At 40.5% G+C, this 26,062-nt stretch overlaps 1 protein-coding gene across 1 annotated transcript; it reads right to left on the bottom strand.

Moving 5' to 3' along the window:
* Window positions 1-2,612: 2,612 nt before the first annotated feature.
* OPRM1 (opioid receptor mu 1) lies at window positions 2,613-25,174 on the bottom strand. Its single transcript, XM_008929487.4, has 4 exons — window positions 24,815-25,174; window positions 10,050-10,402; window positions 8,615-9,135; window positions 2,613-3,298 (listed from the first exon to the last, which is right to left on the bottom strand). Exons 1-4 carry the CDS (start codon window positions 25,153-25,155, stop codon window positions 3,260-3,262), a joined length of 1,254 nt encoding a protein of 417 aa, XP_008927735.3. The 5' UTR covers window positions 25,156-25,174; the 3' UTR covers window positions 2,613-3,259.
* Window positions 25,175-26,062: the final 888 nt, after the last annotated feature.

The following is a 26,062-nucleotide window of genomic DNA, read 5'->3' as shown; positions in this document are numbered from 1 at the left end:
CACTTCTCCTCTTTACCATCCCCCTACCCCCCCCAAATATAAGAAATGATTATGCCCAACCAAAATATCTGGCAGAACTTTTAGAAGAAACAAAACAGGAATATTTCAGCACAACCATGGGACTCCTTGCTAGAGCATGTTTTAGGTAACAACTTCCATCAGTTTATAGATTCAGGAATTCTTTCAGTCACCTCATAAAGAAAAATTCAACAAAGTCTTTTTAAAATTATGAATACTTCTGGAACAATAGAGAAAATGTGCCTGGTTACACTGTCAGGACTCTGAAACCCACTGGGACAAAACAGCTTGCCTTTAAGCTAGTAAATTCCTTTTTGCCTCCAAAATTGTCTAGGAGCATACAGGTCAGCAGGGAGCCAGGCAATAATGCCAGGCTGCACCCTGCCGCTGGGATTAGAAGTGCAGGCAAGCTTGTCTCAGTGCCTGGGAATGTGCCCATGCTGTTTAATAGGTAAGAGCCTGGGAAGCCTCCATCTGCCAGAAGCTGAAAAGGGAAAGTCTTCCTCTGCTCACCCTGTCTTTCTCTTAACAGAGATAGGCTCCCGTGCTGGCCTTCTCCTGGAGCTGAGTATCTACAGCGAGTTCTCAGCACAGGAGGGACAAACCCAAATACTACCCGGAATCTTTTAAAAATATTTTTAAAATACTGAACTATTGGGATTTCCCCTCTTTTAAATGAAAACTACCACATATTCTTTAAGGCAGGTGGGTAATTAACCTGAGAATCTCCAAGGCAGTTGTGTTCATATTGGTTGATCACATGGCATTTTTTAAGCTAAACTACTAATATATGGATAACATGTTAATCAGCATATACTTCAATACAGTATGTTGCAAATATAAAAGAAATACACACACACTTTTATTAAAGCTTTGCAATGCAGACACAGAAATTATGTAATAATATCCTACTTACTGTAAAGCACTACCAATGAACAATCAAGCCTTCTGGGAAAAATAAAAAAAAACAACGACTTTTTCTTATTTTTTGCTAATGCTCTGTTAATAAAATTTGTTTCCTCATATCCTTAAACCATCAAGGCTAAAACATTAATACTGCCAGAAATAATTACAGTCAGCTTGCTCAATTAATTGTTGGACAACAGAATCAGAAAATCTTTAAAAATATTTGACTGTCTGTTGGCAAGCCACAATATTTTGCCTGTGTACTTCATTCCATTCTAAGTAGAGAAAAAATACTGATTTCAATTAATTATGTAAATTTTGTTAAAGCTGATAAACTTTTGACTAGTCATAAATCTATGATTTTAAGTTTACTCAAACATGTTTTTGATCCATCAGACTTTTCAAATAGTCATTCAATATTTTTAAATTTTGTAAGGTGGTTGTATGTGAGCATGTCAAATTACTCCAAATACATCAGACAGTAATGGTGTCATATGATGTTAATCTATTTACATCTCTGGTGTATTTTATATTGTTTTTGTTATTTACATCATACTCCTGTGTGGTGTAAAACAATATGTTAATTTCTTCCAAGTGCCTGTCTTATGCTGTTTAAAAATTAGATGCAAAACCTCTTAGAATGGTAATGACTCTGTTTTAAACTTTAATGATGACTATGAGATGATACAGCTAAACTAATACAAAATTAAACATTAAATCCATGTGACAACAGAGTGAAATTTTCAACAGAAAGGGAAAAAAATAAGGCACTTCCCTTATATTTAGTTTCATATTCTGATATCTAGACTACACATTTAGCTGGAACACAGTGATGAAACTCAAATAATCCTTTAGTTTACAACTTGCAAGTATTTGGCCTTCAATATTTATTATGCAGTCTATGGCAGAAACAGTTTCACATTAAACGCTTATTGTTACATAGATTTTAACAATTAAAATAAGAAATACATTTTGGCTGCAGAAAGAAAAAGACAAAAAACCTCCCTGTTCCATAGAGTTGTATTTTAGAATACACTTAAATTCATCAAAGTACATTTTCCCCTGGTTAACTACTGATGATTTATTTACAAACCAAGTAACAAACAATGTCTAGAAAATACCATCGCACCACAAATTATCTACATGGATATTTCTATTTCTCATACTAGAAAACAGCTAAGGAGGCATTTACTGCAGTACAATGTTCTCTCCTGAAATCTTAATGTGTTTTAGCAGCTAATACAAAATGCAGATGCAGACTGTATTACACTAGTTAGAAAAGCAAAGATATTACGGGTTTGGTTAAGAAAAAATAGATACCTAGCAAAATGTAACCTTTTTGTTTGTTTGTCTGGGGGTTTTTTTGTTTTTGTTTTTTAAAAAAAGGACTAATGCATTAACTGCTCCAAGCACTTCACATAGGGGCTGTTGATGGCTAACAAATTGAAAATGTTGCTGACAGAGCAACTGAAATTTGAGAAACTACTTGAAAGAGAAGACATCATCAGCCTATGCAAACTTTGACAGGCTTATAGCTACATTTCTATTCACAAAGGAATTTATGGTAATGTAGTGTTTTGGGGATAATTTGACAATGGAATACTTTCATTTACTTATCTCTTTTAGAAAAAATGATAGCTTGTTGTTTTGATTTTACTCTTTTCTTACATGAGAAACAGAAGCAGAAGGTGAAGCTTGGAGTTTTGGGGTTTTTTTTTTAAGTGATCACTGAAAGAAATATTTTTCCTTTGAAATTGCAATCCTGTAAGAGAAGACCTCTTGAACTGCAAATGTGTTGTTCTAGATGACCTTGTTAGACTTCAGCACGCAAATAACCTGCACAGGAAACACTTCTACAAATTTTAAGAATAAATAGAGTGTACCCAACAGTATTAAAACTTCATATCACATTATTTCCCGTCATTAAAAGCTCACTTTCATTTTTCAAAGTAAGTTGTCCAGCCTTTGAATTTTTGTTTCCAACCTGTTTTAACACCACTGTAAACTTATCAAGAGCATGTCAGATTGCCACAGGTACAATAGCTGTGTTTTAGACTCATGTATGTATTCCTGGTAAACATGACTGTTTTGAACACTGGAGCCTGGCAAGCCCCCGTATCTCTTGGCTCTACTTGCTGTTATATTTCATGCTTCTATTCTGTGCAAAGTAGATGTGCTGCAGAAGCAATTTGTGACAGACTGGAAAAGCAGATGCTTTCCTCTGTGGTGTTTTTTTGAGGGAAAGTATATCCTACACGTTCCCATAGCATACTGCCCAGACACACTGTGGCACTGGTGTGCAACTGCTTTGAGAGCCATGCAGCAGGAGACCCTGTCACGGCAGTGGAGTAGTTTCAGCTTCTTGAAGTTCCAACTGAAAGGAAAGAAATTGCAAATACAATGAACAGTTGCTTAGTATCTTCCCACCCACAAGTCTGTGTGTGTGTCTACATGCGTGCAGGTTTCTTTTAAGAGGAATTTATTTCTCATTTGCATCTACTGCCCTGCTGTATAAAGCTGAACACATAGGGAGTAAGGCATAAAGACCATGCCTTTGCCATGAAGTAACAAAACACAGAAAAGTTTCATGTCTGGCCTTCAAAGACAAAAAAACATTAGTAGGTCTGAAAATTGACTTAGAATTAGAATACTTTGTATCAAGCCAGTTGTTCTCTTTCTAGAGTGGAACTTTCTAAGAATTTCACGAGTATGGAAAGATATCGCTCCCTCCCTGTATGCTTTCTGTAGCAGTTAAAGAAGAGCTGGTATTTTAGCTGATACATTCTATGTTTCAGGATATTGTCTGACTTTTGGATTTTCAGTTAAAGTCCAGTTTAAATGCTGTGTGACACAGACTTACATCAGCAAACAAACCCAACAACCTCTCAGCCCTGGGTGTCCACAGTATCCATGTTAGGTTCAATTTGCATGCAGGCACAACAGCACTACAGATGTTTTCATCAAGAAAACCTGCTTACTGCACAGCATGTCCTGAAAGTCCAGAATCCCTTTTTGCTGCCCAGCAAATGCTGTACTAGAACTTGTTGAAAACAGGGTAGGAGACACTGCAAATCAAGGGTTTATGGCATGGACAGAAGAATCACAGATGAAACCTGAAGATTCACAAAGAGCCCATGACAGTACGAATCAGCTACAAAAGAAAGTTTGATTTTAAGGGTCTATTGAACTTCAACAAGTGTTTCATTGATGTCACTATCTTACCAGAAATGGGCTTCTTAACAAATCAATACCTTTAAATTATTATTGAAACAAAGTATAATTTACAAAGGAGATACATCAATTTTCTAAAAATACACAGAAAGGCCATTTTCTATTAATACAGGTAGATGTGAATCTGCCAAGGTTTGGAGTTACAGAAACTGCCCAGTTTTTTTGTGTTTCCGCAGTAGGACTCACCAGAGTTTCCCATATTTGTTTACAATCTCTCATATAGCACTGAGAAAACTGAAAAGTAAGAAATCACTTTCTTCATTTATTTAATCAAAGTGAAACTAGCTTTCAATTTTTCCTTGTTTCAACTTAAAAACAGCATTTCTTGAATCCAATATCCTTTTTATTTCTACATGTGGCTGCCAATCCAAGCAACAAGGGCAAAGTTTTCAGGGCTGAGCCTTTGTTTACTGAACACATCTGAGGCCTCATTTTCAGCATATGAGGAGGATTTGCAGCTTCCATTAGGGCATTTAGACACTTCAGTAGTTAAGGAGAAAGCATCAGAAGCTAAAATTGCAAAATATAGTTACATAGAATGACTAAATAGTCCTGAAGATGTGCCTATACATCATTTGCTTAGTTGCTTCGATACATTCAGGTGAAACAGCTATAAAAACAGCTATAAAAAGAGGTCACAAAGAAACTAATTCATGGAAACAAATTTCTTGGATTTCAATAATTATTAATAATTGAGTTTCCTAATTATTTATATTTTTTGGTATTAACACATAGCAAAAATTTAATATATTTGGAAAACATAGTTTTCAGGAAAAGTAATTATCAATTAATTTTAAATTAAAAAAAAATAAAACTTCTTTTAATCCTAGAGATAAAGTAATGCAAATAGTCTCTCAGCATCTGAAGTAAGAGCTATTTCAAAATACTTGCCAAGGTCTTTTATAAGAATCAGGTTAATGCCAATGACATCAAAAACTCTCAACCATTTGCAAAAGCTAGTCTTTGGTCCTTATTACCTTACCCTACCAATACTGGGTCATACAGAAAAAAGTTCAAAGTAAGCAGTTTTGCGCTTTGAGCGTTTTTTTCAGGATTCCATCACTCCTTCTCCATGCAAATACACTTATAAGACTGCATATGCCTCCCTGAACTAAAGTGAGCTGAGCCTTTATGCTCACTTCAGAACAGATGTACCCTATGCATTTTACTGCAGGAATTAGTTGAGTGTAACACAGCATACATTCCCCCACAGATGTGAAACACCTATCTTACAACACTTCCAGTTTTTTGCATGCTTGATTAGCCACTGTCTTTTATCCCTCAGAGCTGTGTTTGTCTACTGGGCATATACAATTTCTATAAATGCTCACACCATCAGTGTTACGGATCAGATGTTGCTCTGTGCATTTGCAAGATGCTGCTTTTCTGTAGGAGTTTTGAACTGATAGAAAATACAGCTGTTCTTTCCACCAGTCAATGCTTATTTTTAAGTGCTTTAAGTGTTAGGACTTATGTGATTGAGCCTTGCATTTCTCATTAACTTTAGCAGGAGAAAAGAATTCTCACTTGGCAAAAAAGGAACTTGTAGAACATCTGTTTCTTAGAAAATTATGTGAAATGGGCCTAGTACTATACAGCCCTGCCACTAGAATTCATACCAAACGCTCTCCAAGGCCTCGTCTTTACAAGAAAGAGCTTGTCAGTACACTTCGATCAATACAGATCTACGAGCTAGACTTTCTTGTACAGAAGGCACTTACCTGTGAAAAGAATACCCTGTCAATAGAATTGACAAAATCTGACTGTCTAAGTAAACATTGTTTTGTCTGGGGATTTATTTTCTTTCTTTTTTCTTTTTTGAGAGCAAAAGCTGCATTCACTCTAGGGCTTTCTCTGTTTAAAATAATAATAATATAAAAATATTACATGTTACACTTTTAAGTACTACTCCAGAGAACCATTTTAGTGTAGATTAGTTCTACAATCTTATCTGTCATTCTGATAAAAGCAACAACAAAACTACCTCTTACAGAAATGTTTGTTGGAGAAAAAAGATAAATTAAGTTTAATATTAAACTTTGAAAATGGCTTGCTGTGAATGTATTCTATAGACATTGTGGAGAGTGGGAAAGACTGTACCAAACAACTGCTGAACTGTAGTCCTGGGAGAAGGCCTAGGTCATCACTCAGTGAGCACATCTGGTAGAAGTAAACCAATGGCAACAGCAGCAGCTGCTCAAGCAGGGACTGCAGGGACGGTGGTGAGGGAAGCAAAACTGTCCACTCCAAATTCTTTCAAATACCTGACCACGAAAAGAGACCTATCTGCCCATCTATGAGGACCTGAGATTCCAAGTGTGGTCTTCTTCTCCTTGGCTCTGGGGAAAACTGATAACTTAGTTGCTAGGAAGAGCTACCAAAGTAGTCAAGCAACTTCTTATAGCTCTCTATACACCTTTGTTCCATGCAGGTTGTCTCTTTGCTTCAGTTTCCATCCTTACTGCCTCACTTGGATCTCATTACTGACATTCCCCTTTCTTCCCAGCACTCTTCCTCTCACTTTCCTTTCCCTTCAGTGTCTTCCCTTTCCCTTCTCTTTACATATACTTTATTTCTTCTTAACTAACTATTCCCTGAATGGAAAAAAAAATCCCTAATCAACAAAGAATGCAACTATGAGACTAGCTTCCTTCTTATTGTCACTCTCAAGCTCACCTCACTGCTTGGTTCATCCCTCCCTCTGCAGACTGTCTCCCTTGTTGGTGTAGGTTGAAAGATCTTTGTGCAAAACATATTCTATTCTGTGTTTGCCCAGTGCTCAAGGAAATAGACTTTATTTCACCAGACTCTGGCCAGTGCCACATTAATCTCTGCTGTTGGTAGAAGTGTACAACTCTCCTAAAAGTAATATAAAGATCCATAAGTAAATTTAGAAAATGGGTACATACACACCACACTTTAGAAAGTTGGAATTGTACTACATAAGAGACGCAATCCTGTTGTCGGACACATGCACAAAATTGACTCCACCGAGGGTTACAAATAGATTATTAACAGATGAGTCTCTCTAATAATTTGCTACACCTAGTGAATACTACATGTATATACATAGATACATATATGTATGTGCCTGTGCCAAGTTTGGCAGTTCTGCTCCACCATCAAAGTGTGTGTAAGACTGAGCAGGTGCTGATTTCACAGGCCATGGTTTGGCATGTATGAATCAGACAGTGGTGAACAAAAATACCAACTGCTGATGCTTAATAAAGCTCACTTTAGCCCTTCTCCCTTTCGACTGGTCCCTCCTCTTTTCTGGTGCAATTACTGTTTAGTCTGTTTGGAGATGGTAATGTTCAGATTTATGCTTTCTGGCAGCAGCTGAGCGGCAGGTCTGCAGCTGCTTTCACAAGAAGCCACTGAATTCTGCACCTCAAGGAAACAGCCAGCTTGTGGCTAAAGTGGCAGCAGTGAGAAACTGGTGTGTGAGCAACCTTAAATATATTGCTGAAAGGTGATATGGCAAGGAATGAACCAGGCTTATGCCTTTAGTTCTTCTTTTTAAGGAATTACAGAGACAACTCAAACTTCTAGTGCTTGTGATGTGCTTGAATGACTTTCATGAATGTTAAGATTTGCTTTCATGTTTTGTTTGATGTTCACTTAAGGATGGGGATTGGAAATTCTCTGGACTAATTATAGACCATGGACACTGAACATTTACAAAAGAGCTTCTTTGAAAAAGTAAGCAACCAAAGACTGAATTAAAAAAAAATCTATTTCTCTTGGTATCTGATGTGTCATAAAATGTCTGCTTCTTAAAGGCTTTTTCTACATGGAAAAGGTATCTTAGTATAGCTAAAATGGCAAAATGGCACAATAGTCCTTAACATGTATGTATATATTTATATCTATCTATTTATCTATCTATATCAAAACCCACCTTAGTCAACACATATCTGATATAAGAACTGCATGTAGACAAGCTTTTGTCTACTTCTTGCATGTCTTTCAGGAAAAACAAGGCCAGGTAGGCCTTCTCTATACATCAGTCAAAAGTGAACACACAGAGTTTTTTATCTTTTTATTCACTGCTGCAATGGGAGAAGAAGAGAGATCTGTATTTTGTCGCACTCCTGTCTCTATCAGAAGACCAGGAGTATGAACAGAGAAATCTGTGATTAACCTTCAGTCACCTGTTGTAAACATCCTGCAAATGAAATGCTGTTTTGTGTGCTTTGTACATGCATGCATGTGGGACCCAGTCAGGCAAGGTAACCTTGAAAACCCTTGACTTCTGAACATCAAGCAGGGTAGAGAATAACTAGCGCCATGCAGGACTGGGGTCTCTGTGTATGCATACAGAAGTTTCAAATATAACCTCAAAGGTGTTCAGACCTTCAGATAGCTACAAATCAGTATAGACAGTAACTTCAGAATACATGTCATCTCCAGGCAGGTGGCCTGGATCCAGAGATGACATCTCCACTGCTAGTCATACCTGATGGTTAGTCCTATCCACAGTGTTGGCAGTGGAAGCATGGTCACGAGTGTTTTGTCGGATTCGGGTGGAGTTTTGCTGCTCAATGGTTGAGGAGGTGGGGACGCAGAACTCTCTGAAACACCTTTTGAAATTCTCATCTAGAAATGCATAAAGGACTGGATTAAGGCAGCTATTTGTATACCCTAGAGCAATACAGAAGTGCCAGGAGACAGTCTGGAAAGTAGTTTCTGGGATGTTGACCAGGGCTTTAATGATGACATAAATGTGGATGGGAGTCCAGCAGACAATAAACACTGCCACCACTACAAGAACCATCCTTGTGATTCTCCGCAGGTTCCTATCCTTCTCTTTGGAGCCGGATAACATGCGCACACTCTTCAGGCGTAAAATCATCAGCCCATAACACACAGTAATTATCAGGACTGGCATGATGAAGGCAAAGATGAACACACAGATTTTCAGGAGGTTCTCCCAGTACCATGCAGGGTGGGAGAATGCAAGTGTGCAGTCAATTGAGCCTGGGGAAAAAGGAAAATATCAGAGAAGAACAAGAGGGTCAGTTTTTCATTTGCTTTTTTAAAAACTTTTTTAAATTAAATATCATAGGCAAATATGTGAAGATTTACTAAGTAAACATGTAAAATGAAGCAATCTGTGAGCTGTCATTTACACAAACATTGATAGGTCAGAGCGCTGCAAAACATGTATGGAGTTAGAAAAACAAAACCAAATTAACGTGTCCTCTTTTTCATTCTATTGCTTGGAATTAAATGTATATTGGAAAAGAAAGAGAGCTGAATTGTCACAAATGCTCAAACCTTGCCTCGTTTTCACTTTCAAAACCTAGTGAAAAGAAAGATGGCTTAGCTACCATATGTGCTAAGAGTTTGGGCATTTCAGGGCAACGGGGAAGAAAATGACATGTCACCTGGCAACTATGCACCATGGTGGGTTTGGATTTATGTTGACGTGCTGTCACTGTCCCTTTATGGAAGGTCTTTGAGCACCAGTGATCCAGAATTGTGCTTTCTGCTCTGTATCACATCCTGCCAGACTACATGCAACATATCTATGACTGCCAGCCCCAGTGGGAATATCCCGGATAAAGTGCAGGCTTCTGTGCTGTAAGACAACGTATAACTGCCCCACAGCAGAAGGCAGGCAGGCCCAGATGCTTTTCCAAACACTACAGTAACCATGTGGGGCAGCAAGACTTGCACAGACCACAGAAGGAGCTGGAGCTGCCTGTTGTAAAACACAGATGACATGTAGTGCTTGTCCAGTCAACTACAGCCAGCTGCAAAATTGTTGAAGGGGCCCATTTGCACTGATATGTGCTTTATACAGATTGGAGGACAGAAGCTAATTCAGTGTCTCTACATTAAAACAATGCAGAAAGGAGTTTAAATGTTGGAATGAAAGCCAGACTTACCATGCCTGTATTTAGTAGTTGCCATGAACATAACTGGCAGGCCAATGGCAGAAGAGAGAATCCAGTTGCAGACATTGACAATTTTGGCATTTCTGGGGGTACGGAAATCAAGGGCCTTAACTGGGTGGCAAACAGCTACGTAGCGATCTACACTCATGGTGCAGAGTGTAAAGATACTGGTGAACATATTGTAGTAGTCTATGGATATAACAATCTTACAGAGGATGGTACCAAATGGCCACGTTCCCATCAAGTAATTCACACTCTGGAATGGCAGAGTACTTGTTGCTAGGGCATCTGCCAAGGCAAGATTGAAAATATAGATATTGGTGGCAGTCTTCATTTTCGTGTACCTAGAAAAAAAAATCAGCAACGCATGAATGACCATAGCTGACACTGTTAAATAAAATTGAGTCCAGTGCATCATCTATAAGAAACTTCTGTAAAATAATGTGCTAGATACTGTCAAAGATCGTATTTTCTGCTTTTAACCAAATGACCTTGCTATGATTTACCTATATAATGTTGATAGTTCAGTGAGACATTAGCTAAAGGATGTAAGGAAGAAAAGATTAATTTAACTCGTGCTAAGGGAAAGGATATACACAGAAGAAACACAGAAGAAACACAGAAGAAACAATATGACAGATGCTAAAGAACTGAGAAGCTGAAAAAAACCTGTACTTCTACATATCAGACACTGTACTACATGGATAGATTTTCTGTACCTGCTGATGTCATGCCAAATATCATAACCATGGTCTGTAGAAATAGAGAATTCATTTGTAGGTTGTGGAGTAGTAATGATGTAATTCCTCAAGGAATAAGTACATAAGAGATTAGCATAATTATCAAGTCCATGGTGTCTAAAAATTCAGGCTTTTAGACTTTCTCATTAGGTTATAATCACAGAATTCTAAAATAATTGCTCTACTAATGTCAATGTCCAATATAAGTTCGACAGATGTTCCTTCAATCAAACAAGAAAACATCATATGCACTGAATGTAACAATAGAACCAGCATGCCAGGTGGATGCTGCAGCCCTGCTGTTTGAGGTAGGAATGCTCTCTCTGCTCTGCTCTGCAGTGACTATTTTGGCAGGAGGGTCTTCAACCTTCATTGCACTCTCTTCTCTCTGAGTCTGTGCTGTTATAACAACCCAAACCCTACTTCCTGAATTTTGAATATGTCACTCAAATCACATCTGAGAAGGGAGAGCATTTTATATTTTAATTTGTATTTGCTAGAGTCCAGATTCCTCCTTAGTTTAATCAAATTTTTGAAGAACATTTGCAAGTCCATTGTGTCAGCTGAGCAGCACTTGAGATCCACTTTTTATGTGGATGCTATAGATTTGCAGTGGTACAATGAATGTTTCACTTTAAGTAATGTTCCTGGCCACGCTGCTCTCCTTGTTGCTGAGATTGCTGGGCACTGCGGCTGCCTGGCTTTTGGTGCATCAAATAGCTTGCTCTTTTGATAAAACTTCCTTCTGTTTCTGCAAAACTAACAAGCAGGGTGTTTGATCAAACATTCAACAATTTATAGAATGATTTGCGAGAAGAATAGCCCATTTGAAAAGATCTGTCAGGGAACCTGCTGGAGAAGACAAAGTGTAAAATACAGTCTTTCATGGTTTTTATTGCTCTTAGATCTCTTCAGAACATGAGTCAGTTGCAAAAAAATCCCAATGACGGGGCTGTGTAGGGAACACACACTTGGGACCTTTATTTTGGTAGGATCTGCAGAAATGCAGACTTCATGCTGAATGGACCTACATAGCTCTTTATGATGAACATTTGAAAGCATTGATACTGAATTTGTTCTCTCATTTTCTAGTACTATGCACAAGGAGCCACTAGCAACCCTAATTTCAAATTAGGCTGGTTTTTAAAAACATATTTTCAAGTAGATCCAAGCTCTTTCTTGACTGCTATCTTGAGAAAGTATGATCTGAGTATGATAGTTCCTAGTTTTAAATAAAACTCATATTCTGAAAGTCCCCTAAACACTTTTCTTACTGCATTTATCTAACAAGATTGTAATACTAACATAAGAGGACGTAGTTGCTGCAAGCATTCATGACTATCTCTCCTGGAAACTGGAAAAATTTACAGGAAAAATGTGCAGGATTGCAGTGTGGGAGAGATACACAGCAAGCTGAAGCTCTAAAAACTGTCTGGAGGAAGGAGAAAATATTTCCTGGGAATTTTGCAGAGGAGAAGGAAAGCAGCAACATTTTTATGTTGCTGCTAAGCCCTGTGGTTTATCAAAACGAGTGTCTTTTCCATAGGTCTGAGGACATATTCAGGTGTATCCAGAGAGCTAACCTGGAGGTTTGATTGTGTTCTGAGCAGACACATCCAGCTTGCTCCCGTCTGATCTGCTCAGGCAGGAACAGCAACAGAGAGGCAGTGGCTCTCAGCTCTGCACAAACAGGGAAAGGTGGTGAGGAGTCTGTGCCCTCACCCAGGCTGCTGATCCCTGCTCAGATGCCCGTCCTAGATGATTGTCTTATTTTTATGGTTGAACAAGAAAGCACACCTGGGAACACTGCTCAGTGCTGCTGCCATCACATATGATTCTGGCACAGTTCTGTCTGGAGAGCACATCATCAGATGATAATGATATCAGTAATTAAAGCCATTCTTTAATGGTTTTAATCAACACGTGACTCTCAGGTTAGCATGTTAGAGGATACACAGAAAAAAGGTCTGAATAAATGGAATAAAGTTTCTTTACTAGGAATGGGCCTTATCCCACTTAAATGCTACATATTTTTCCCTTTTCCTATCTTCTTTTCATTGACAGTTTAAAGGTTCTTGGACTTACTTTGTTTAATGACCACTGCAGACTTAATGAAGGGTTTTGCTTGATGTACTCTGTAATCTTTGTACTTCTAATCATGCTGTTCTTACAATGAACAAAAGCATAGCTTTTGTGGTGATAGAAAGTATTTACCTCCACAATTGCCTAATCAACAAAAGCCTTCTGAAATTTACAATATTCTTTTCAGTGAATTCTATGGGATTTGGGCGTTTCTCTGTACTGAATATTTCAAGATTTTATAAAGGGCTTATTTCTGAAAGGTACATTTTGTAAAATACCCATTTTTCCAAATAAGTAGATTAGCAGTGTCCCCAGAATTCCTTTTGGCATGAACAAATAAATACTGAAGCAATTGATTAATGTAATTCTAACAGCATGAAAAATAACAGTCCATCAAAATGGAGCTTTTCAAAGTCTTGACCTTAGCTATTATTATACATTTTGCTGAGGTATCAGTCAACCTATTTAAACAAGCAGCACAAATATCTCCATCATCCAGACACAGATGTATACGTGATGAGATTTCTATACTTCAGAGGGACTTCATAATACCCAAACTATTGTGTTTATAAATACAATGTTTTAAAAGATACTGCTTTCACATTTTCATTCAAAGCCACTAGAGAATCTAAAAATTAACAGATATGTAAAAAAAGAATCTTAAATGCAAACCCATGAAAATCTGGATACTGGTATTTAGACTACATTAAAATTTCAGCATCTAAAACACCAGGTATATTAAATTTTGCATTACAATGAGCAAGGTTGTAAATGAAGAGGGATGTTCACTTTGGGTGACATTACTTCTATTTTACAACTCTGTAATGAAAAGAGTAATAGAACATGCTGATTCAATTTTTTTGGTGAATATTTAGCAAAATACTGCTCTTGATACATACTCAAATTAATTGTGCTCATTATACACTAGTGGGCACACTCACTAGTATGCCCTTCCTAACTCCTCGGCGCAGGTTTTGTATCATAAAACATTTATGTTTATGAAGTGTTGTTTTTTTGGTAATAGTAGATGATAGATCAGATTTACTAAAGTAAGAATACATTTTATGTCTGTCTAATATTTTAGGGAAAACACAGCCTTCCCCTTAATCTTCAGTCCAACAAAGCTTTAAAATACACTTCAAGTTTGAAAATCTAAGCTGCAGAGGTCCACTCAACTGGGATTTGCTCGGAATAAGAAAAAGCAATAGAGAAAAGAATGAGAATCCTGCTCAGATAGTCATCAAGTTCCTAGCATTCAAGGATTAATAGAAAGTCTTGAAAAGGACTCTTCAACTGCCTGCCCATGGGCTGCTTGTAATTTGCAAACTGAATAGAAGGTTCACCAGATTAACCTTAGAAAGACCTCCCTGTTCCATTGCACAAAGTGTAACAGCACCTTGAACAGCAGCCACAAGCACCTTCCCTTCCACCTCTCAGACATGGAACAGGAGATGTGAGTACACTTGTGATTCTCTCTCTTTCTGCAAGAGACATGCCACAGCTCTGTTTCTGGCCTGTCCACTCCAATAGTTTATTCCACCTTATCACCTTTAAAAACTTTTGAAGGGTCACTTCTTTTAGGTTTCCATGACTCAAGAGTAGAGACCAACTAACATGAAGAGCATCTATTTCCTTGAAATTTAATGAAATTTTTAGTTTGCATAACACTTTATCTAAGCCTAACAGACACAGTTTGTACGCTATCAGAGTCATGTCCATACTGCTCCTTGGTCAAGTGGTTTACACCCATGTGGATTGTTGAGCTATCCCCTCCTCCAGACCCTTTGGCCCTTCTGGACCAGATCAGTTTTACAGCATCCTTGTACCAGTGAGCTGGTGCAAAGAAGCTAGAGAGGTGGTCCACGTTTAGCTTAATGAATAGGGTAATACATACCATTACAAATTAATTTGAAAAAATTTCAAATTAATGTCTGAGTAACATCAATTAAGAAGAAAGCAGAAATGGTCTTTTGCACTTAGGAAATGCGCTGGCCAATGACAGACTGGTAATAACTACTTTCAGCAACACAAAGGCATTCAAGGTTTTGCCTACAGAATGCTAATTTGGAGACAAAGACTACTTCAAGATCTGTGTTTAAGTTCAGCGCAAAATATATGAAAAACTGGCTTATCACAGAGATTCATTGCAGAAAGCAGTCATTCTTGAAAATGGTTTGGCTGTTGAAAGAAAAAGCAGCCAGTAGTTAGGTCTTGCATACAACCTGATGTAACCCTTATTGATGCTGGAGGAGATTAGATTAGTGTTTCAAATTTATGTTCTTCTTGTATAAATGTCTTGTTACACAAATGAAGAATCATTATGTGCATACATTAGATTAGTTGAGGTCACCTTGAGTGGGAAGATTAAAACAAGTGAAGTACAGCTAGTTGAATCAATTTAAATGAACTTTTTTTCCATGGCTGTTCTGGTGCACCTTGTACATGCAACTCAAAATCTGTAGGAAAGGGGATTTTTTTTTTTGGTGTATTTTCCTAAGATAACAGGTACTTTCAATTTTTGTTGAGCACTCAAAGCTTTGACAAAGGTCATGTCATACTCAGGATGGTCTGGAAAAACCCTCAAAAATTTATTCTGTCTGCCAATCCAACTAGTATATTTGACACTGAAATGAAGTCTCTTAGATAGGCCATATTCTGGAAAGTACCTCTGAGCTAAAGGGTCTCATACAATGGACTTGACGGATGGCCATCCTATCTTACTGTCCTTTTTCTTTCTTCTCATGGTAATGGGTCTCTACAGAGTTAAGGACATGTATTGTATCTCAGCCACAGTTGTGATGTGTGCTGTGGTAGACTGTAACCTCTTAAAGTTTTGAAGCCATATATATTCTGGAGAAGTCTAGCCTTCCTGTCTGGGAGTACGTGATTTAATCAGCTTGAAAAATTAGTCTTTGATTTTTCTATTCATGGGTACTTTAGAATCCTTATGCCTTAAGTCATTAAATTCCAGCTCTGGGTACAAGCACCATAAATTTGGGTACAATCCTTATAGGTTATTGGGCAGTAAAGCCACCCAGATTGGAGGTGCCATCCTGTGGTTAAAAATTTACTCATCCTTTTATTTATGTTCTTCTGAAGAGATCATATACAAGGCTGTAATTTTAAAATAATAAGCCCAGAGTGAAATCAAGCCAACAACAAATTGAAAAAAACCCCCACTCTCGAGCAGCTACAACATAAGAGCAGAAAGCATTCACACTTGGTTGCAATGAAACTGTGCAATTTCCATCACAGTCACTTACTTACTCCACCAACCCTGAGTTTGAGGGCAAAGGCTGAAATGGGAGAGTGAGGATGCTTTCACTGTCTTTAAGAAAGACAGATGCAGTGGTTGTTCCCTTCTGTTAAAGTCTTGGATCCTGACTCCCAACGCATCGCTACCTGGTCACTGCTGTGACCTGTGATGGTGGTTTAGAGAGAAGAAAAACATATGAATATCAGGTATCCCTTCAGGTCTCAAGGTATGACATAGTACAGAAGTGCAGTAGATCTAAAAGCAAAGAGCTTAGTTATTTGACATATTCAGTAATACTTCACATACATTATGCTGGAGGAGCCTTCCCCTCCCCTCTTCACTCACTGGGAAGGGGATGCCCATTTCTCGAAGGAGTTCGAATGTATTTGGTGAATGTGGATCTGAACACAGGGCAGCTAACTGCTGGATTGTAGTTGCTACCTCTTTTCTCCCTAATAATTTGTTTTCCCACTGCCAAGTTCCTTTTTCACTTTATTCTCCTCCATAGCACAAATGAAATTCAGTCAGAATATCAGCAATGTCACTTCGTGTTATCTTGCTAGCACCTTTGACTTCCCAGCTTATCCTTTCCTTATGCTGGGACAGGGCCAAGGTATGTGCAGATCCTGCAGTATTTGGTTACAGGATATAGAAGTAAGCAGGGCACGTTGCTTCTTGGGGAGCAGCACCAGCTCAAGGCTGTTTCTCCTGTACTCAACCCATCAGCAACTTCTCTCAGACCTCAGCTTTGGGAGAGGGTGAGCTAAAACTAAAGCCTTTAGGCAGTGTCAACTTTAAACTCCAGTGTCAGTCTTTCTGGGAGTAATGCGTCTAAGAGAGTTGTGAGGACATCTGACTCATCCTGTTTTCCTGTGTTGGGCTTTGGACTAAAAATTACTTGCTGCTGTCTTTATGTTTTGCCTTTTTTTTTTTTCTTTTGCTACTGCAAGGCAGTATATAGAGGTCCTCTTTCTGCTATTTAGTTTGAACCAGTGAGTTTAGTCCCTACCTGGAGGAAAAAAAACAAGATTCTTTCTCTTGGGAAAAACAGCTATTTTCAAGAGGAAGGCGGCTCTTTTGCTTTGATGTCTGACTGAGAGAATTAACAAGCAAGGAGATTACTTCAGACAGTACACACAAACTCCACAGTAGTCATAACAGGCAACTATTTTATTATTTCTCTCTTATTATTTTTGCGCCTTTTTACTTTACACGTATGTACAAAATACATGCAATGTATTTTCCTGGCAGAAACCCATACAAAATAAACCTGATGTGATGCATTCTTTGTTTTTCCCAAAAACGGGAGAAGAACGAGTCAAGAACAGGTTTTTATAGATATATCCCTTGCCACACAAATATTTAAGATGTTGCAGTGTCTTGTAATTCCTATTACCCTAATTTCCTTCTCTTTTCCCAGATATCATAAAAAGCTCCTTAATGATAAAAACCAAATGACAGTAATATGGAAGCTCCAGTGCCCAAACAGTCATCTGCTGGTACACTTATTTCCCTTCCAGTCTAGGTAAATGGGGAGAAAACTACTTGCCAGTTATTTCAGAACTTAATCTGTCCTGTTTGTTAAACCACTTTTATCCGAGTCTTTGTTTGCCTGGTGCTGAGGTATATATGGGTCTCTAATAAAGGTTGCTGCTTTCATGGTTATTTGTAACACATCTCCCTGAAATAAATCAATGGTGCTAAAAAGGCTAACTTCAATATTATCCAGCAGCAGGTGCTTATTGTTGAAGTTTTTGCTTTGCTAGGTAGACACATAAAGGAAAACTGTTAGTACCTTCAATTTAACTTTCTTCCCTCTGCCTTCAGGGAAGTGTGATTGAGAGTAAAACCACTGACTACATCTTTGATAACTGTGGTGACATTTTTCTAGAGGGGACAAGTTAACACCTATTTTGTCTGGTTTCCAGGTGCTGGTACCCTCCTCCTGATTTGTAGATTGATCACCTGAGAAAAGGACTGTACTTTAAACATCTCCTGCTCAGGTCACACATAGACTGTACAGATCCAAGTAATGCTAAGTATACAAGGTATGGTCTCCTGTGTACAAGAGATTGGGATCTTCTAGTGAGGCTGTTGAGTGTGATCTGGAAAGGAGTGACAGAAGTGGGAGAGATAGGGACTAGGGAGAGCTAAATGCAGAGGAAGGCTTGCCTGTGAAGGGAGAAAAGGGGAAAGCAGGAGATGGTGGAGGCTGGCATGACAGAAAGAAGGAGCACAGTTATATGTTATGTGAGAAAACCAAATCAAAAGTACTGGGATCTCTACATGACAAGGATGAGATTGTGTCTGAAACTGGGGCTCTGATGGAGGTACTGAGACTATCACCTTATGAGAAGGATTTGGGTAACTGGCTCATTAGATGATTTTTCTATATAGGCAGTACATCCTAGGGCTGAAAATTCGCACTGTACTGACTGCTGTTCCCTGTTCCCCCTTAAGAAAGAGACTTCAGTCAGTTGGAACTGCTCCACACAACACAATGAGGAGGAGATGCTCCATTTTACACAGACATATTTGTTCTGAAGTTTTACTCCTGATCTGAGATACAAGATCTTATAGCTGATAATTGAACACTTCTCAGTAAGAAGGTGGAAAAAAATCTATTTCACATCTTTCACAGTTATTTGACTAGCTGTGGTCTGTCATCCCTACCTTTTTTCATCATGTAAACTCAAAGGGAAATATAAATAAAATTTAGAAGTGTTTGACTTTAAACAGATGAATGAGAATGCATCTTATCACAGCTGGGCTAAGCTGTGGAACTCCTTGCTAGTTAATACCATTAAAAGCCCAAAAGGGAGCAGGGGGCTTTGAAAGATACTTATCATATTCCCCTTTTCAATACCATAAACCCAAACTTCAAAGTATAAACCAAAAAAGGCACAGATGGCTATAAAAAGAATTTCATTAGAGATTGGCCTAACCATAGCAATTCAGAAAATAGTTGCTTTTGGATTTTTTAAAAATATAGTTATAATAAGTGGATTCGTATTTTGAAGAGAATCATCAGGTACAGAAAACTTGTTTTTACTTGGAATCATCATGAAAACAAACCATATTTTGAAAATATCTGCTAATGAAAATCTCTACAACATCCATCTTAGAACTCCTAATAACTAATGGTAATAAGAATAACCAACTTAAAATCTTCAAAAATGCTTCAAATACTTGTTTCAAAGCAGCTTGGTTTAGAAGTGGTAAATTTTGTGACTTATTATTTCCAATCTTAGTTTTGATTCTGATTTCTTTTGGGACTGCTCCATGTTAGAAATGTCCACAAAAAGCTACCGAACAAATGCTGATGTAAACTGCAGCTCCGAAAGTCTCTCTGCAGTCTAACAGACTGTTAGGAGGACAGTCACACAGTGTAGTCTCTTTTTCTTCCACTCTTTGGCTAAACACCAGCTGCTGGCTATGGCTGGAAAACAGGCTAGTAAGCTTAACTATGATTTTGAGACATTTGGCCTTGGATCATATTAGGTTTGAGATTTTTGAAAATATGTCACCTTTTGATCTAGAAAAGTTATAAAAACTTATCAAGTGTGTTCAGCAAAAGCTATTCTTGATGATTTGGAAATATACTGTAAGTTAAAACAAAATAAAGCAGTATTTTGGGATTATGTTAGCTAAATAGCTCGTTAGCCATTAGCTTGCTAATAATTACATAATATAAACAGTCTGCTTACAATATTTTCTACTTTTACTGAAGTCATGAAAAGGTGGTAACATTTGACTTATTTTTATAAAGAAATTTAAAAAAAATCATGAAATATTTAACACTATTAACATAATTATACTCTAGGAAAAGTACAGTGGGATCAAACAGTTTTTTCAAGAGAAATTGAGTCAGTAAGGGTTGTTTTCTGCTCAGAAGTGCCTGGTGGTAGCCACTAGGAGAGCCAGCGGGTCTGTTCACCTGGGCCCGACATGCTCTTCTGCTGCAAGAGCTCATTGGGACCAGGTCTGGAGATGAGTGTGGGGCTGCAGAGCTCTCACTCACCCTCAGGGGCCTCTGCTCCCTCACTGAGATGGGGTTTATCCCCAGGTTTCAGCCCAATGTATTTTGACCATGTCTGTAACAATATAATTAAAAAAAAAAAAGAGAATACAGAGGTACACATTCCATTTTATCTGTCTGCTTCCCTTGATCTTGGTGGAGGGAGGGGAGCTGCTTGCTAGTCAAACATTTACCCACTAGCAAAGGTTGGTAAACTCTGTCACAAACAGTGTGCAAACAGGGACACCTGCCTTTCTGTAAGGAAAGATGCTGAGGGTCACCCCCTTGCTATGCTGCTGACTGGATTCAGCTCCTGTGCTGTTTCTACCCAATCTGACTGCCTTAGTTCTGTCCCCACTGGTGCTGTGAGCTGTATCAATTCATAACTGACATTACTGGACAAGGCTGCTGTGGCTTTAGAGAACAGCTCTTAGCACTGGGATGGAACCTTTTCTTTGCAGTCAGTGGAACAGGCAGGACACACACTTGCAAAAGCAATGCCACCGAAATGCAGAGTTCATGCATCTGTGGACAGGAAAGAAAAGAAGGAATTTCATGCATTTCTTGGTTTCTAAGTTCCCTGAGCTATGCTGCTATAAAAGATGCCACAGATCTTCTTACATACTGCATAACACTATGTCATCTTGCAAAGAAGAACCCCCGTTTTTTAGAAAAACTTGCTTTGCTTCAGCCACTTTCAAGCTTGTGATGATTTTCAGGATTTTTCTCTAAACAGACTCTCCACTTCTGTGAACATGTAAGAATATTTATTCCTCTGGTCGTATCAATTCTTTCTACAATTGAAATTTCAACCCAAATTCTGTTCTACTCAGTAAAACAGTTTTCCTGCAGTGTCAGTGAGCTGAAGTAATCAGACCTTTCAGTGCTCCATAGTCTTTCCAGATTAGATGATGCTTCAGTCCCAGCTCTTTTTTAAAAAGCACTGTTAAGATCTGTTTTGAGAAAAGTAGAAAGATTTCTCTTAATTTCAGAGAGGGCTTCTTTCCTCTCTGTGTTTGTTTGTTTGTTTGGTTCTTGTTGTGGTTTTGGGGTTTTTTTGGCTTTTTTTAAAAGCAGTATAATCATTTACTCTAATGAAACAAGATATTTCCTTCCCTTGCAAAGGATCACAGAGAACCTGAGACGCCTTTGTTTATGATATGTGACAAAATTAATAGCAAATCAGGAATGACTCTGAACTGGAGTAACTTCAGTGGCTGTTGGTGGAATTACAGTTCTCTCAGGGCATTTGGCATCATGGAGGACTAGGGCCTCTGTGAGCTATTCCTCTCTTCCAGACCTGTGATGCTCAAGATTTTCACCAAGGATCTATTACAGCTTTCTAGCATATTGCCTTAATCACAGGGCATATTCTTCTTTCCACTCTAATTGTGTGACTAGTATCCCACCGACTTGATGAGAAAGCTGGAAAAGCCTATAGATTACTGTGTAAATTAATGCAATGCCATATGGTTCTAATTGTACACTGTCTTGTTGTACTCTGCAGCAGCTAGAAGTAGCATTTGCTACTGATATAGCCATAACAACACTGTGTTCATATTAGTAATATACACTTACACAAAGAACATAAGGAAAATAGATAATAAAAATTATCAACAGATTTTTCAGATTACAGGAAATTCATGGCTGTCAGTAAAACATTAAACTATTACTGCTGTCACTCAGAGACATTTTTTGGTACTTGACAAAAGACACAGCTCAGTGTTAGTAACATGAGGCTCAGCCTCACATACTACATATAAAATGTGTAAATATTAATTCAAGGATGAAAGCATTCAGCTGAACAAGAACCATCTGGGAGAATGAGACGGGTGGATGAGAATGCATTAATTATAGAGTAACGTGTATATATTGGAAATCCATGGACCTGCTTTGCATGAAGAGCCTTTTCATATCGATAATCACAATACATTTCTAACTCCTTCTTGGACAAGTCTGCTTTCTGACCTCTGTTTGCCCCAGCAGGGATAACAGAGTGGCACTGTGGAGTGATCATCATAGTTCCTCATCAGGCCAGCACCTGCACAGCTCTGGCTCCAAATCCTTGGATCTGCTTCATGCAGAAAAGTTTGAAGAATAATAATGTTTATAAGAATAATATAATTATTTTAAAAAATATTTCTAAAGAAATCAAGCATGAGATATTAGAATGCAGCACAGTGAATATGAAGTTACTGTTGCTTTCACTAGGGCTGGACTCTGAAAGGTAAGCAGGACAGACTTTCAAATATCTAAGCACCTACCTCCCAGCTCCCAGTATTTTCAAGAAAACTAGGTACCAATATCACTTAGACATCTTAATTTTTAGTAGTCTCAATTCTTCTCAAAATTAATATGAAGTTCAATGTTTTGTTCTTCCTTAGCAGGTAAGGTGGGAAGGTAGATAAAGAAGGGGAGTTTTATATGATGCCGAATTCAATCCAGTGAAATGCTGGCCTCCTATGTGTAGTTGAATGCAAGGGTGCAAGAATGTGAGCACATATAGTCACCATTTTGCATATACATATTGTATGATTTGAAACACTGTCATTTTGGTATAGCTTGCAACAGAAAATAAATCACTAAGTTCCCTATTGCTGTCCAGATATACTCTACCTACAGAGAGGCACAGAAAGGAAATGTATTTTTATGTTGCTTAAACCACAGATCCTATTCAATCATTAACATGTAAACTCTTTTTTTCATCCCAAATTGCTAAACAGTTGTGTGATAGTAATTGGGAAGGAATTCTGTCATACCAAAAGCTGTTCATGCACAGGAGATCTCGGTTCAGTCCTGCCTTTGCTACTGAATTCCTGGATGGTTTTGGACAAGCCATTTAATTTGTGTTTTCCTCTGTAAAATGAAAATATATTTTTGCTGTCTTCTATTGCTTCTGGTTTTTGTTTTTAAGCTGTCATCTCAGGGAAAGATGCTCTCTTTAGATAGAAATCTAAATACAAGTGCCTCATTCGATTTGGCTTTGTGGTGCAAGTGTAATTCAATTAATTACTGTAAGAAATATGAACCTATTATGGATTATGCCCAGTATAATAAATACATAATCCCAGGGACAACCTGTGGCATATTTCTCTGCTGACAGCTTTCCTGGCTCTGTTACACTGTGCATCTGCTTTTTCTCCCAGAGGAATGCATTCAACACTGCTCCAATGATTGCAGTCATGCCCCCGTTCAGAAGCCTTTCTGCAGCTCTATCTTCACATGGACAGCTTGAGTCTCAGACTGACCAAAATCACAGGACAGAAGAGAATCTCCCCAGCTCTGTGCATGCAGCCTCTGTAGTTAAAACCACAAGGTTTCTGAACTGCTCTAGTCTGAACCACTGATAGATATTACTTGTGTTCCCACTAGGTCTATGAGATGCACAGGCTTTGCAGTGACATCTCCAATATGTGCCGAAGGAAGCATCCTCCGCCCTGCCGCAGCACTCAACCTTGGCCGCCACCTTTACCCCCGGCTTTCTACAGCTGGCGCCGTCAGCGCTGCACCCACGCACCACAAAGCCACCTGGTGCCGCTGGTCTGCAAGCGATGCCGAGACACAGCCTCTGTTCCTGCGGCCACGGCACTTATGCCCGACGGCTGCGGCCCCGACTCCTCGGGGAAGGCACCGTTCAAACGGAGAAAGGACGCTCTATACCTGGGGAAAGTGGAAGTGCTGGAGCTGCCCCCACAGGGAGCGTGCCCCTGGGCCGCTCCCATTCCCCTGCTTAGCTTTTCAGGGCTCAGCGGATGCTTGGTTTGGAAACGACGAGCAGCAAGAAGGCAGAGCAGTTCAGTCAGCTCCGTCCTGTCGCTCCCTGCCACCTCGCTCCCGCCCTGTCGTTCCCGGGAGGTGGCAGTGTTCCCCCATAGAAGCCACTCGGCCCGCTCCGCTCCCAAACCGGCAAAGGAAGCCCTTTAAACTCCCTCTCATCCGTTTTCCACCGATTTACGGAAAACGGATTTATCGCGCGTGATCTGATCGGTAGAAGGCCAGGTGGGCTTGCGGGAGAGAAAGTTGCGAAGTGCCGCAGCACCGCCGGAACTACGCGATCATGGCATACGTACTTATTATACACGTGTATACCCATGTATGTATATGTACATGTATATCAATATACATGAGGCAAAGGATCTCTAAAGACGGGCATAGAGATGCACGGGCATCTCTAAACACGGGCACAGAGATGCGTTTAGCCGCGGTGCCATTTACATTTCGCTCGTGCATTTGGGAGAGGTGGGTGGAAAACCGCGACGATGCGTGTCGGCTGTCCGTGTGCCACACTGTACCCGTATACGCTCACAGGCGCCCTTTTAAATCCTCCCTCCTCAGGGGACAGGTGCGGGATTCTGGCCTCGTTGGCCAGGGCAGCTCGCAGAGGTGCTGCAGCACGGACGGTCCGTAGGACATCCCCGGACCCGCAGCGGTTTCTGACGGACCGGCCGCCCCTCACGGCCCCACAAGTTTCTGTGCCCTGATCACCCGGTCTGGCTCTTTATCAAAAGCCTCCTTCTTTTCCCTTCCCCGCAGGGGGAAGGTGAGCCTTCGCACCCCCAGTGCGGCCCCTTATGCGCTGCCTGCCGGAGGGGGACCGCAGCATTCCCCCGCGGCGGGTCCGGCCCCGTGGGCTGCGGGGCGGGGCAGGGCGGGCACTCACCTGACGATGAAAATACATGGACAAGAGTTGCCGAAGAGCCGCCACGACGCAGACCACGGAGTAGAGGGCCATGATGGCGATGGCCGTGAACAGCGGAGGGGCCGCCGCCCGCGGGCACGCGGCAGGGTCCCGCCGGCCGCCCGCGCCTGCCATTGCCGCCACCGGCATGGGCTCGAGCGGTTCCAGCCCAACGCCGCCGCCGAGGTGTTGCCCCAGGCGCCCGGCGGCGCGGCTGTTGCAGGGCGGCCGGCGGGAAGGGCGGCAGGCGGAGGCGTTGGCGGCGAACGGGACCTCGCAGGGCGCCGGAGAAGGAGCAGGCGCGGACGCCGTTGCCTCAGCATGGGGTAAGCGGCAGCCAATGCGCGGGCCACTCTGCTCCCATCGCGCCGAAGGGACGCGGTGCCGGCGCGAAAGCTGCTTGGCGCGGTGCGGGGAGGTGGCAGCACTCGCCATCCCCGGACGGAGCGCCCGCCGCTGGTGCGGGCACATGTGTGCGGCGGGCGGGTCGGGGCGGGTCGGAGGAGGGGCCTGCGGAGGCAGGAGGCGGTGGCCGCCTGCCCCGCCGCCCGTCGCCGCTCTCCCAGGCCGGCGGGAACGGTGGCGGCCGCTCCCCGGCCCGCCCCGAGCGGAGCCCTTCCCGGGGCGCGCCTGGTGCGGAGCAGGCGTAGGGCGGCGGGCGGCGCGCCAGCAGGCTTCCCCTTCCTTGCGGGTGGCACTTGAAGGCAAAGCGCTTAAAATGATCCCTACAAGAGCGCCGCGGGCATCGGAGGCAAACACCGGAGAGAAAGTCCCGGGGAAGATTGGCTTGGCGGGATAAAGGCTGGTGCAGGGAGGAGATCAGTACGCTACTGATCAACGTAGTGATCCAGGGATCTTGACAAAACGATGTCCTCAGTGATTATAGAGATAACTGAGCCGTATAATAAAATGTGATGAACTTTACGGCAACACGAGGGGTGATTGTGAATAGAATTGTCTTTTGGAAGTGACTCGGATCTCACAGATCCTTAGGATTTTCGGAGAACTTTCTGTGCCAGAGCTGCAAGGATGCTCTCCCATAGATGTTACTGTGATTGTAATAGGGTGCGATAACACAGATAAGGAAAACATCAGCATCGTTCACTTCAACTGCACATGCATTGTACTGGGTGCTTGACTCGCACACTGCTTGTTTGCACCAGCACCTTTCTGTGATCAGTTTGTTCCAGGTGAGTACAGAGGTGCAACTCCAGGTTTTCCTGCTGATCA

This window comes from Manacus vitellinus, unplaced genomic scaffold (genome assembly GCF_001715985.3).
Source record: "Manacus vitellinus isolate BGI_N305 unplaced genomic scaffold, ASM171598v3 scaffold_4_pilon, whole genome shotgun sequence".
NCBI lineage: Eukaryota > Metazoa > Chordata > Aves > Passeriformes > Pipridae > Manacus > Manacus vitellinus.
This window is presented reverse-complemented; position numbering and strand designations above follow the sequence as displayed.